Raw genomic sequence first — 13759 nt, 5'->3', positions numbered from 1 at the left:
CCCCAGACCTCTCTGTGCCTAACGTCCAGGTAACCAGGCTGACCCTGCTTTGTGACGAGGCTCCTGGACCAATCACTGTGGACCTGACGGGTAAGTTTGCCCTTTCATCACTCTTTCACGCTTTTGTTTATTCTTCTCCATTCAGATTTTGTTTTTATCCAAGCCAAGCTATCTGTGGTAGATGTTGTCTGGTGCCGCTAGGCCCCTGGGTCCCAGTGTGGTGACACAAATCACTGATACACCCTGGAGCAAGGCATCTCACCCCACTGTGCTGCATTTTATGTGCAGAAAGACTGCAATGGGTGTGTCCATGCTTGAGAGAGAAGAGACAGCGAAATGTTTGCTTAGTGGGCAGTACTGACATCTTCCCCTGGGTACAGGCAAAAGCAACATGCAGAGAAGGGGAGTGAGATGGCTTCTGTGGTGTATGGTAATCAGGTGGCTGCAAAGAGATGACGAGAGAGAGAGAGAGATGTCACTCCCCACAGCGGACAAAGTTGAGGAAAGGATCAATCTATGTGCGTGTGACACGATCATTCACTCATGTGTCAGGGTAAATCTGATAAATGGGACAACAGCTGCTCTAACTGTGCGTGTCCGTCTGTTTCACTGCATGCAGTATTTGCTCTGACATTTCTTTAATTTGAGGATTTCCCTGCCTATTGCAAGTTTATACATACATGCACATTCACACAGAAAAAGACACAATCACAGACTGTTAATAGGAAAGGTCACTCGGTTGCTAGGCGATACTGACTTTGTACCATGCAGTGTCCTCTGATTCAAACACAGGCAGATAAAAAGTATCTGGCAGCCTGTAATGTGCATGCGTCACAGTGTAATGGAAGATCTGCTGAACTGCACGAAATGGAAGGAGCACGCTGGTTCTTCCACAGCAGACCGATCTAATGCTTTTAGATCTGATCTCAATCATAGATGATGGAGGAAAAGAAAGGCTGATGGAAAATCAATTGAGTAATCTTGGGTTGGAATGGAGTGCTACACATTTTTGACAGAGAGAGATTGTATTACAAACTGGAGGAGTGGAGTTTAAGGGGGAGCCTACAAACTGCAGGTCCAGATGCTGGGTGTTTACCAGACAGGGGATGAAAGATGTTATCAAGTTGCATTATGGGAAATATGGGATGCAGTGCTTTTGGAACTTGACCCGTACCAGAGACTGAAAGTTAAGATATCACCACATCTGTCTCAGTTCAACAGCAGAGTAGCCCTGTGAAAGACATGGACGATAGGCAGGCAGGGACGGTCTAAAACACGTTGATTCACCAAATAGTTAAGAATCATCCTCAGAATCCTCCTCATACAGCTCATTAGCTTTACCGAATATGTTCAATATTCAGTCCTGTGTTACGTTTTCATACCACGGAGAAGTTTTAGGAAGGAGATTCCCAAACTCAAACCAAGTGTTTAGAGTTACATAACATTAACTACAAAAATAAAGTCTAAAGCTTTAGTTGGTGGGAGGGAATATGACAGGGAAAATTTAAATTACAAATACATTCATGATCATACATAATCTGCCTGTTTCACTGAATTTGCAACATGAGATCATTTCCTCTTTCGATAATTCAGACATGTTTTTCCAAATGTCAATGTGTGTGAGTTTGCGATAGCTTAGTAGAAGTCACAAATGTATTTGCTTTTTGTGAACAATAACCCGTTGTGAAAGGAGCCCCTGATGATTGCATTGGGAAGTTTAAAGGTTTTAAGAGTGTCCCATCTCTAATATTTTTCACAGCAACTGCTCTTTGTCCTCACAGGCAAACAAAAAACCTTGGGTGCAATGCAGCAACTGTTCTTTGTCATTACAAAAAGATTTGATTCCATTGTACCTTAAATTCTGCTTTGAAAATGTTTATCTTATATGCCTGGACAATCTTGTATCCATTCAATTGTTTGTATATTAAAAAAAAACTTTGCACATGGAATCTATGAAAATAAAGAGCAGTTTTAGGTAGAATGAACGTGTGAGTTTGTGTCGCAGAGCTAAAGAGAAAAGGAGGGATTACAGAGTGCTGTGTGAGAGGAAAGCATCTTGAATCATTAATCTGCAGAGTAAGCAGCAGCGTAATAATCTGGTGTATCACATTGCAGGCAGATAGTCGAGCCGGCACCAGACTGGACGTGAAATGGGCTTTCCATTGGTGGCTGAATGCATTAGAGACCTTATTATACACTCTAGGCTGTTACCAATGCTGCATGGTGCTGTAAGTGATGACAGGCATTTACTACTCTGCATACGTGTGTGTGTTTTCATGTTAGTGAGTGAGAAGAAAGGGTGGCAAAACACAGCGTGCGATACATTGCACCATAGTAGAGATCACTGCTCTACGTTTCAGTCGGCATAGAAGAGAACGGAGACACTTAACGAGACACTTACCCGACTTGGTGTCCCGGCAGAGCCCTTTAACGTCTGAGTGGTTCCTTGGATTCGTGTCTCAACCTTAACCTCTCAGTTCATAACTGCTCCCTCCTGCACTCAGAAGGTGTGAACTCCCCGAGTGCAGCGAACGTCTGAGTCTCTGTCAACACAGACAACAACTGAGCAGGTGGTGTTCAGAGCCTCGTCTTTGTGGCTCACTACAGTATAGTTTTTGTTTTTGATATAGTTTTTCTCTGCTTATGCCTTTACACCTATTTTTCTGAACTAGGTTACAATAAAATGACCATTGAAAACCCTCCGTAACTGACTGGATGGGTTTGTTTGTATGAACTACTGTGGTGCCAGATTCAGACCACACAATCAGCCTGATAATAGCCAGACCTCACAGACATTCAGCATCAGGTGCAATAATTGATAGTTTTGTCCTGCGTAGTAGCGTACCTCAGGATGACAACCAACGTGTTAGAAATCTTTGCCTTCAGTGCCTGATTCCAGGATGAGCTCTGAGCTGTCAACACGGCAGAGTGAAAGAGGGAGGATTCTGCTGACGCTGCACGGTGAAGCTATGAAACAAAAGACAAGTTATCATCATTCTTTTCATTTTTTAATTTTTTTTAGGTTTTTTCAAACACAATGCAGCTAATATTATTTGTTTGCATTCTTGTTCCTAAACGAATTTGTAATCTGACAAAGGGACGATCTTAACAGATAAAAATATCTTGTAGTCTGAATTCTCTTAAAGAATCTATCCCAAAATCTTTACTGTATTATATAATTCCGGTTAATTCTGGTCTTCTATTTTTTTTTAGCTGCACCACTAAACAAAAGAAGGTACAAAGTCAGACTTGGCAAGACCCACAGCTGCCATTCAGTTATTAAACAGGTGTTAAATAATTTCCCAGATCAAGCAAACAAGCTTATTTGTGAGAGAAAATTGCCCAACCATGAAATGATCACGCAGAGTGTCCCTTGAGAGCCCATCACGGACCTACTTTGTTCATCATTGAGCTATTGTACGTACAGAATTAAACTGCTGGTTTGTATCCAGCCTATCTGATGGTCTGATCGCCTCGGTTCATTTTCTGTCTCACTTTTGAATTCATCTCAATAGTTTTTTGCTTCAGATATCGGCCAGTATATCGCCAACTTGTTTTTATCAGCACTGCTGCTATACTTTTAGATTTATTCTTGCTCAGTTCAGTTTCTTGTCACTTCAGTTGTTGCTTGTGTTTAGATGAATGGCCCAAATGTTGACGCACCGAAACATGAAAAAACGTTTTCTTTTCAAGCTGAGCTGCCAGCACAAAAACAACTTTTATTAACGTGTTCCTGTGTCTCAGTGGATGCAGCAATACGACTGCCAGAGACGTGGATCGGCTGCAAAATGGGGCCAACCATGCAAAAAAAGCATATACTGTAAGCACAATACTGTTACCCAGTTTGGTATGTTAAATGTCAAATGTTAAAGGCATCTTAACATCTGACGAGAAGACGCTACTGTTCCTATGTGAGTTGATTTCACTGCCGTATTGCTGCTGCCACTTCTGTCCTGTTTCAGTTCTGAAATGAAAACAGTTTTCATCTTATTCTCGAGCCATATTTGATTTCTTTTATTCAGTGTCTCCGCTGATAACATACTACACAACCATATTTCCATGCTGTAAAGCTTAACTCCACACTCTGGTTTATGATAAATGGTGTGTCAGGTACTGTACTGTGTGGCCTGCTGCCTGACTGCGCTACACCAAGCAGCAATATCCTTGAATATGACTTTTCAGCGCTCTGGTGCCCTAAATGTAAGCACTGGATTTGTTAAACTTTCATGTTCTCCGGGTTCACGGCTGCTTTGCTGAGCATGCATGCTGTTACATGTTTACTCACTGCCACACACACACGCACACACTCACGCCATGCCGTGAATCTTTACCCAACACTTATTATGTGCTGTGGGTCTAGTATCTAATCTCCATTTCGTATCTGAACTTAATGAAGGTCGTCTCCTCTAAACCTATTGCTCATTTGTCATCCAACATTCTTATTGCTTAATTTCTCTAAATCTAATTACTTCATTGAAAGTGCGGCAGTGAAGGTTCTTAACAGCTTCCCAGCTCGCATGAAATCAGACTTATCATCTGACTGCCGTGTTTGACACAGTTATGGTGGAGGGAGTGCTGCATTTACATCATTTATTTAATTAAGTAGCAATATCAGGATGTAGAAATACTCATTAACAACAAGCAAAAGTCCTGCGTTCAAAAAAGCACTCATCATTCATCATTAAATAAAGAGATATTTTATAATAATGCATTATTACTATTGATGCATTCACATATAGGCAGCCATTTTAGCCACATTATCCATCTCTAAATTGCCATGAAATTTGTATAAATGTTCACGTTCCCCTAATGATGAATAACTTGGTGATTCTATGACTTGCCAGAAGAAGAAAATTCAATGGCCAAATACTAAATGAACTAAAAAAACTGACATTCACATCAGGTTCAGCTGTTCCAGTTAGAAAATTTTAACACACTTAACTAAGATGGCGAACATGTTTGCTGCTAAACATCAGCACAGTCAGCATTGTCACCATGAGCACATTAAGATGCTGGCATTAACAATTAGCTCGAGGCGCTGCTGTGTCTGAGAAAAGCCTCAGAGCTGCTGGCTTGGCTGCAGACTCTTTGTCTTGGCATGTTGTTGCTGATCAAGGTGGCACTTTTGTTATCTACTGTATATACTGTATAAGAATAAATGCAAACCCAAGAATCTTATTTTATAAACTGATCATGCAAGATTTTACTCTGAATAGTGGGCTTCCGGTAACTAGTTGTAACATAAATGTAGTGGCATTGAACTTACATGATTTCCTTAAATACCATGCGTGTTGTCCTCGTGTTCTGGACATTCTCTGGGGAGGCCCTTTTGCCACATGTTATGAACTAGCAGGATTTACTGTAAATGGATGTCTACTCGTACCTTATGCTACAGTTAAAACATTTCTGCACATAAAAATATTTTTCATGTGCAGAAAGAAATAAATGTCTTTTTCTGACGTGTGGAGGTCAGAGGGTAAGCTAACATAGTGAAGCAGGTATTTTTCATTTCAATTATTTTCTATTATTTGGGGCTTTTTTTTTTTTGGCCAGTACCATCAGTGCAATATTTAAGAATTATGAGTTTCAGCTGTGTGTTTAGTGTGTGGGTTTGCCTGCCTGCACATACTTGTGTGTGGACATACTGTGTGTTGGTGCGTGTGAGGAGAACAGGTAGACAGCTCTCCACACTGACCTATTTTCTCAGTGAGACGCTCTCAGGGGAGGCCACCATCTTTTCTCCCTTTTTCTCTTCGTCTTCTGAGACGAGGGAAAGAAGAAGAGAAGACAGATCAGAGGGAGGAGACGGCGGAGGAGGGTAACATACCACAGTTCATAGAGGCAGATCGACTGAATGAAATGAGACTAAGACAGAGATGGAGCCGTGAAAAATGCCAGTCACTGAGGAACAGCTCTATTAGCTCAAAAACGTTTTTAAATCTCATGTAATGGGGAGTTCAAGTGTTATGTGATGGTATAAGACTTAAAAACCTCAAGGGGACGACATAAGGATTCTTAATTAAAGTAAAAACAGCCACTGTCAACATTAGCAGCGTTGGGAGATTCTCATGTTCGAGAGCAATATGCCATTTCTTGGAGGCTTTTAAGTGCCTGAAGGTGCCACAGGAGCATATATTTTTAATATGGCTGACACCATTGGGAATCAAACCTCTGACTCGGAGTGCTGTACTATATGCTGTGTTTGTGTGTGAGTGTATGTTATCTGTAGGTCACTTCCTTTCTTTGCCCGTCTGTCTTCTTCCACACATCACCACTGTCTGTTTTTATTCATCCTCATTCATCTATCGCTCCTTCATCTCCTCTCCTTCCTCTGTTTCTCTCTGTCCATTAGGAAGCACTCAGGGCTGATGGTCGGGTTTAAATTGAGATATAAAGTGATTAGGCAGTGGATGCATTTCTGATTGTAATGTGCTTTCACAATGGTCTGAGATGCCCCCACCTCCCCCTCAGTATGAACCCATTCACCCTCACAGCATGCAAAGACAATGTCATCGTGCAGAGAAGCTATTCTGGTTTTACTGGATTCACTAAATAACATGTAGTGGATGACTTTAATTATCTTTAATTCATTTTATTTAGCATATTTGAATGATTTTAACATACTGGGTATTGTACACCACTAAGCACAACTTAAGAATTACTAACGTATTCCAACATCAGCAAACGTAAATGATGTATTCTGTATTTTAACTTATTTTAAATTAACTGTGTGTCTCTTTATACCTCATTGGTGACAAAATCCCTTTTTTTGCACATTTGTTTATGTGTCTCCTGGCCATTCACATTCCTTTTTTTTTCTTTTTCTGTTCTGCCTTATGTCCAATTAAAGTTTAAATGGGTGGGTCGCACTTCCTGCTTGAAACTGTAAAACACAATGTGTAAATCAGCAGCAGTATGATCATACGATGAGTTATCCTGAGCTACTGCAGCAGCTGATGTCATGCGTGCTGACCATGAGTGATGTTTTGTTGTTGTTGTCTGTGCAGGAGACCTCCAAGCTCTGAAGGAGAAGCCTGTTGTCTTAAAGGAAGGAGCAGCATTCAGACTAAAGATACACTTCAAGGTAAGATGGAGAGATGACACAGAGACATTTACTGTAAATTACAACGTGGACGGATTGCTGTATATGTGTATGGATGGAATGAACAAACACATGATCATGTATTTACTGTAAGTAGATACAGTAGAGAGAGAAGGGAAGAGAGACCAAGTTGGATAAGCCACTGTGCACTTTACAAGCAAACCACAATGTCAAACAAGACCATTATCATTTTTAATGAGTCTTTTCAGCGCAGTTTGGTTTTATAGTGCCAGTAAGTATTAATGCTGTAGAAGCAGCTTCTCTTTTAACATCACTAAGTTCACTTCTCAAGTCTCATAACTGATGATTTTTTAGATTTCTGAAACTGTATAGTCATTGCTCTCAGATTTCTTTGACGTCAGCCACGCTAGCAATGTGACTTGATGGCTAACAGTTGACTGTCAGTCAACCACTTTGGTCCACGGTGAAACATTTCAAAAACTACTTGATTGATTTCCACAGAATGTGGTAAAGATATGTTGTGTCCAGTGGTGGAACCCGAGCAAAGACTCTGATCCCCTGACTTATGTTTTCACTCATTTCACTGTGAAAGATATCAAAATCTGCTGGACTAAAGGCTGCAAACTCATGTATGCTGACATTCACAGACCAAATGACTCCTGTAATTTCTGGAATTTTTTTGTAGCGCCAGCATGAGGTTGACATTTGTTGTTTTCAGTGAAATCAACAGTTGGCTGGATTGCCGTGAAATCTCTCACAGATATTCATGTCCTCCTCTAAAGCCGTGCAGGTCAGAAAAGTAATATGCCCAATATTTTTCATTCATGATGCATCTTCATCTCTTTGCTAATCAGCAGATGTGAGTGTGCTGAAGTGGTGAGTTTTCCTTAGGAACATTTGAATCAGCTGTAGTAGTTGCTGTTTGTTCATGATACTCGTAAAATTTAGTGGAGCTGCTGCTTTAATTTAGCTTTTGTTGAAATGAAGAGACTGAATAGCGGGAATGAGGGGGCTGGGGGTATTTCCAGGGACTTGGCCCTGTAGGGAAAGTGAGATGTGCAGAGAATAACTAAACGGCTTGGAGACTGACTGACTCTGCGCTGTGAGGACACCTGCTGGAAAAACGGCTTCACTGCCGTCTTTGACTGCAGCTTCACCCAGAACACGAAAGCTTGTTAGTTTGAGTGCTCATGACACGTTCTCTGAAGCATGGAAAATGTCAGGAAATCAAAAACATGTAGCATCCCTCAAGAGGGTTATTTCAGTCTAGACTGGTTGTTAATTGAACTGATTATTTGATATCTGAAATTTATTGACACAAAGTTACTAAAGAGGCACTCTATCCATTTTATGAGTCCTCCACTGCTTTAATGTAATCATTCTTTTAAAAATCTGTCACACTAGAGTCCAGTGCAGTCCTAAATCACTGGATTATCCCTTTAAATGTGTAATAAAAATGCCATCCAGATGGGATCACCTTTCTGTGTGGAGTCGGCATGTTGTGTCTGTGTCTGTCGGTTTAGACATAAAGACTGTTCAGGGTGAGAATAACAAGACAAGCAAATCAGAGGTCATCTGTGGCTGGAAATAAGTGAGATCCTTTGTGGGTTTTTTCCTGAAACCCACACTTTCCACTCACATTCATGTAGTGTGACTCCGGGTTCCTGCTAACTTTGGGATGCCAGTTTTGTTAATAAATGACAGAAAAGTCCAGAGAAGATTTGATGAAACTGTGTGTGTGTGTGTCTGCAGGTGACCAGAGAAATCGTTGCTGGCTTGAAATACTTTCATACCATTGAAAGACGTGGACTAAAGGGTAAGTTCAATTCATCCACCATGTGCCAAATGGGGCTTGTTAAGACCATACATAAAGCTGCACTCCTAGTTTTCCCAGTGATACTGATCATAAAGTGAGAAGAAGACACGCAGCAACTAAAATGTCAGCCATTGTTCATGTTTGTCAGTTATGACCTGCAGTTTGACTGAATACATGTAAGAATGGATCATTTAAAAACCTGCCAAGCATCCATCAGGAGAAAAGCTGAATATTAGTTATTGCAATAGGCAAAAAGACACATGCACACATTTACAATTCATGTCCTGAAGTTTCCCTATTTATACCTCTAATTTATGCTGCATGCAAGTTGGTGTACAGTTAGAATCCGTAACAAGGTAGGAAGACGTCTTTTTCGGGAAGATGACTCTCAGAGTGCAGTAAAGAGCAAAGTGAGGAGTGAAAAATTTCTTTGCTGACTGTAAAAACTAAGACACGTTTATCAAGCAGCTCAGTGAGGTGTCGGAGCAGCTCTCAAGGGGTCACATGATGAGTCACATGCTCAGCGAGAGAATCGACCTCATTGGTCAAAGATCCGCTTTAGTCAGTGATGTTTTTTTATTCCTGCAAAATCCTATTAATATTTTTCTTTAAAAATAAGATTTTATTTGTGTCAAATCCTTAATATGTTGAATAGAAGTTACCACACGAATTATCAAACTTGCAGTATCTTTATACATAAGCATGAAATAACTGGAAAGTGACAAAGACGGAAAGAAAACCAAACCGGAGCAGGCAAGAAATTCTGCTGCTTCAGTTGTAAAATGATATCATGAGCAATTATGTGTTTGTTTGGATATTTTTTCTGAGCCAGTCATTCAGAATCAACTCTCAACAAACAATATAAGATGCCTCTTGTGCTTTCCTAAACTTAACTTTGAGTCAAAATATATTTAACGGATGGCTTTTATTTTCTAAAAGCATTAAAATTGATGGGGACAAAGATATTTTTTATTCCACATTCCACATTATTTTTATTCTTTCTTATCAAAACCTGGCGACTACATTACCCACAGTCAGAGATTCAGCTGTTATGCTAGTAGATGCTAATGTAGCAGAGATGAAGAGCAGATGTCTAGTAAGATCATTTCTTTCTAACCCCACACCAGAACTTTCAAGCTTGTAGTCCTCAAACTTCAGACTGACATCACTTGAGGCAGTTTATCAGACTTTATAATTAGTTTTAGAATTAGATAATTAATTATCAGACTAATTTATCAGAGCCACACAAGACAGCATACAGTAGTACCGTCGTACTGAGTGTAAAATCTCACTTTCAGCACTTTGATAAATCCAGGCTGTATGTACTAAGTGTCTGTTTTGAATCTTCCTGCAGTGGACAAAGTGTCGCACATGGTGGGAAGTTATGGCCCGAAGGCAGAGGAGCATGAGTTCATAAGCCCGCCTGATTTGGCGCCCAATGGTATGATGTCACGCGGCCAATTTGAGATCCATTCCCACTTCAGCGACGATGACAAGAACGTCTATTTGGCCTGGGAGTGGACCCTCGATGTCAAAAAGGACTGGAATTAATAGAGAGCGAGAGAGAGAGAGATGCTATGCTTCCCTTTTTCCACCCCACCTCCTTTTTCACTCCTTCACCTCCCTCTTTTCCTTTCCCTCTTTTAGTAGTCTACAATGATCCAAAACAGGAGGCTCTACTCCTCTTCCTACTCTTCTTCCTCCTAATTTTCTTCTTCTACCTTTATTTTCTTTGTTTGTTTGATGCAGGTCTCCTGATACCCTCGAGCAACAGGGCTTGGACAGGGACCCCCCCTCTCTTTTTTTGTGAGGCTTTTGGGATGGAAGTCCTTTGCTGTACTTTCTCCCATTCTTCCTCCTCACCGTGTCATGTATTCCTGCCTTCTAAAGCAGCAGTGGAGGGTCTGCAAAAGCAGTCAAAAACTAAGTCAGTTTGAGGCACAGGAGGAAATTCAACATATACAACACATAATTACAGAGATTTAATTCTGTCAAACAGACTTTTTCCAAAGAGAAGAGATTAAATATGTAAATAGAGAGTGAATTTGGTTATGTCGCACCATTTCTTAAAACGTTTAACAGAGAGTTAAAAGAGGAAGCACAGAGAGGAGCGACATGAGGCAAAGACACAGTACAGTGTGAGATGAAAGGGACAGGTACATGCAGGTACAAGTTACTTATTGTACTTTGGCCCTGACTTTGCCCGCTCAACAACGAGGCCAACATTCTGAGATGCAGCCGAGGCCCAAAGTGAAAGTTTCAACTGTTTTCATGCTCATAAAAGTGGAAACAAAACGTTTAGAAGAGACTGAAATGTCTCTCAAACTGATGCACAAACGGAAACAAACAGAAATGCCACAATAACATCACATTCTCGACATTTTCCCGCCCTCTTAGGTTTGATTGCCACTCATTTTTATTTGTCATCTTGTTGCATCGGTTTTTATTTTTCTGCTGTGGTTTAATTGCACCTGACTGGATAATTAGCGCCACCTACTGCTTGTCTCAATGAGTTAATATTTACATGAAGATAGATGATGGAAATTTTGTGGCACACAGCTCATTAAAGTATCGTAGAAATGATGGTATTTTAAAACTCTGAATCACCTGATTGCAAGATTTGCGTAAAAATCCAGACTCATCTTAATCATAACTCAGTCACATCCAAGGATATCATTACCTCTTAACCTGAACAACCGTGCACTTAAAGATCTTGGGAAAAAAATCATCCTTATAATTTCAGAACTTCCCTGAGAATTAGACAAACCTGCTAACAGCTAACTGCTAATTCAGTGCAAATTTGATCAAATGTAAACAAATATTCCCAGGACAAGTTGGAGTCCAAGGCATTATGGGAACTGTAAGGTAATGTTTTCTCCTGCTAGTACCATAATATTAATTATTCTTTATCATGATTTTAACTTTTTCCCTAAATTTCTTTGTTTTCATGATACTGCCTTTTAATTGCAGTAAGCAAATCAAACACTAATACTTTTTAAAATTACCCAAGTGCAAGAAAAAACCCCACAACAACTTAACAATAACAGTATTCAGTAACATTTCGCATCATCAACTCTACACAAAATAAAATCGTATTTTAGAACAGTCATCCAAATATTGTCTCATCAAACCATTAATGAAGTAGAATGAAGAAATTAATCACCTCTTCTCACTTTCACAAGATCTTTGACTTGTGTTTCATTAAATTTAGAAATGGTGTGTTTTAACATTGCAGTTTGCTTTCAAAGCACCACCTTCCTCAAGTCTTTATGAAGCTTTTTGAAAGAGCACGCCAATTAAAGACTGTAACTGAACTGTGCATATTGTAGAAAGAGATGCATGTATGTCCTTTAGGATTTGATACTACTTGCTGAGTACAAGAAAATGAACAAACTTAGCCCTTTCTAAACCTCTCTTGTATACCAGGGACACAAAGATGTGAACGAAACTCTGCTATGAACGTTGATGAAACATCGTCAGATGGTAGCTGAACGATGGTGAACCGTCTGAAACGTATATCAAGGGATGAATTAATTCTCTTTAAAAAAAAAAAAAAAAGATAAGAAACAGCATTATTGTGTTAAGTCTTTGGATATGATATTGTCATTGTTGCTGAACATACTGAACATTGAAATACCATTTGAAATCGTCGTGATCTAAGACTAATTGTAAATGTTGGCTTGTTGGGTGTTGCATGGTTTAGCAAGATTTTCTCTTCCTTTTTTACGACTTTATTGTAAAATTTAATGTGATTTTAAGAAAAAAAAAAAAAAAAGATACTGACGCAATATCCAGATGTCAATGGTTGCCATATACTGCAGATACAGTATTTACAGGGATATTTTTTAAAGGCACAGATAACTGGAAACATTTGTCTGTGTCCAATGCCCCAGCCTGTAACAATCTAGTGCTGCATCCTCAAAATATTGGTGTCGACTCTAGTATCCTGTATCTTTTAATAAAGGCAATTCAAACAACCAGTAAGGTGTCATTCAGTTCCTGCATTCAACTGTTTGACATTTTGAGACATTTGCTTATTTACTGTCATGTTTGTCTGATAAATGTAGTTTCATACAGGATACAGCTTGACTTAACGTGAAGATATTTACCACACAAGAGTGTTATCAGTCTTGTTAACTTTCTCTTGGCGAGAAAACAAAAGCGTGTGTTTGCTTGTTACCCTTATACACACATAACAGGACAGGAAGTGGAGAGAAGTTTCTGTGGACTGATGATACTTAATGAAGTATACCAGATGTTTATAAATAGATGTTTTATTATGTCACGTGATTTAAAATATGAACACACAATGATAGAAGTCACATGCATTCTACAAGTTTAAGTAAATTGTTGCACACAGAAATGTCACTGCTGAATATTTCATCATGCTTCGAGTACACATGGAGCTCGACGAGTTTGTCTTGTAAATCCTTTGCCAAGGTGTCTGAAGAAATCCCAACTCTTTTCTCATTTACTCTGCCTCCTCAGCTGCAGTATGAAATGACCCAAAAGGTATCATCACACCAGCAGTTATACGACACTGTGTTAGATTTAAGATAAGGTGAGTTTAATAGTTCTCAGATGATACAATGAGGTTAAATAAGACTGTAGAAAAAATGTAAAATATCCAGCAGTGTCACGGTATTTAAAGTAGATAAAACATGTTGAAGTGTCCTCTGGGATGTGCTTCTGTAGTCCCATATAGGGGGACCCTGCATGTTAGAAATTTAGTTAGATTGATATAGTTATATCTTTAGATCTGAGACACATAATGACCTGTGCTGCCTGTGTCCCAGTCTAAGGTTTCTGGTCTTCATGCGAGGCTAATCAGCTGCTGGCTGTAGCTTCATGTTAATTATTAAGAAATGAGAGTGACATCA

The 13759-nt window shown here is 39.7% G+C and overlaps 1 protein-coding gene across 2 annotated transcripts in view; it reads left to right on the top strand.

Annotated features, from left to right (window-relative positions):
- Positions 1-12710, top strand: part of arhgdig (Rho GDP dissociation inhibitor (GDI) gamma) — a 30352-nt gene extending 17642 nt beyond the window's left edge. For both annotated transcript variants that reach the window (XM_046416223.1, XM_046416222.1), the window contains 4 exons: positions 7-90; positions 7008-7084; positions 8816-8879; positions 10234-12710. In XM_046416223.1, coding sequence (XP_046272179.1) covers positions 7-90; positions 7008-7084; positions 8816-8879; positions 10234-10430 — 422 coding nt within the window. In that variant the 3' untranslated portion in view covers positions 10431-12710. The remainder of the gene's footprint in view (positions 1-6; positions 91-7007; positions 7085-8815; positions 8880-10233) is intronic.
- Positions 12711-13759: the final 1049 nt, after the last annotated feature.

Source organism: Scatophagus argus, chromosome 16 (assembly GCF_020382885.2).
Source record: "Scatophagus argus isolate fScaArg1 chromosome 16, fScaArg1.pri, whole genome shotgun sequence".
NCBI classification, from domain to species: Eukaryota; Metazoa; Chordata; class Actinopteri; family Scatophagidae; genus Scatophagus; species Scatophagus argus.
This window is presented reverse-complemented; position numbering and strand designations above follow the sequence as displayed.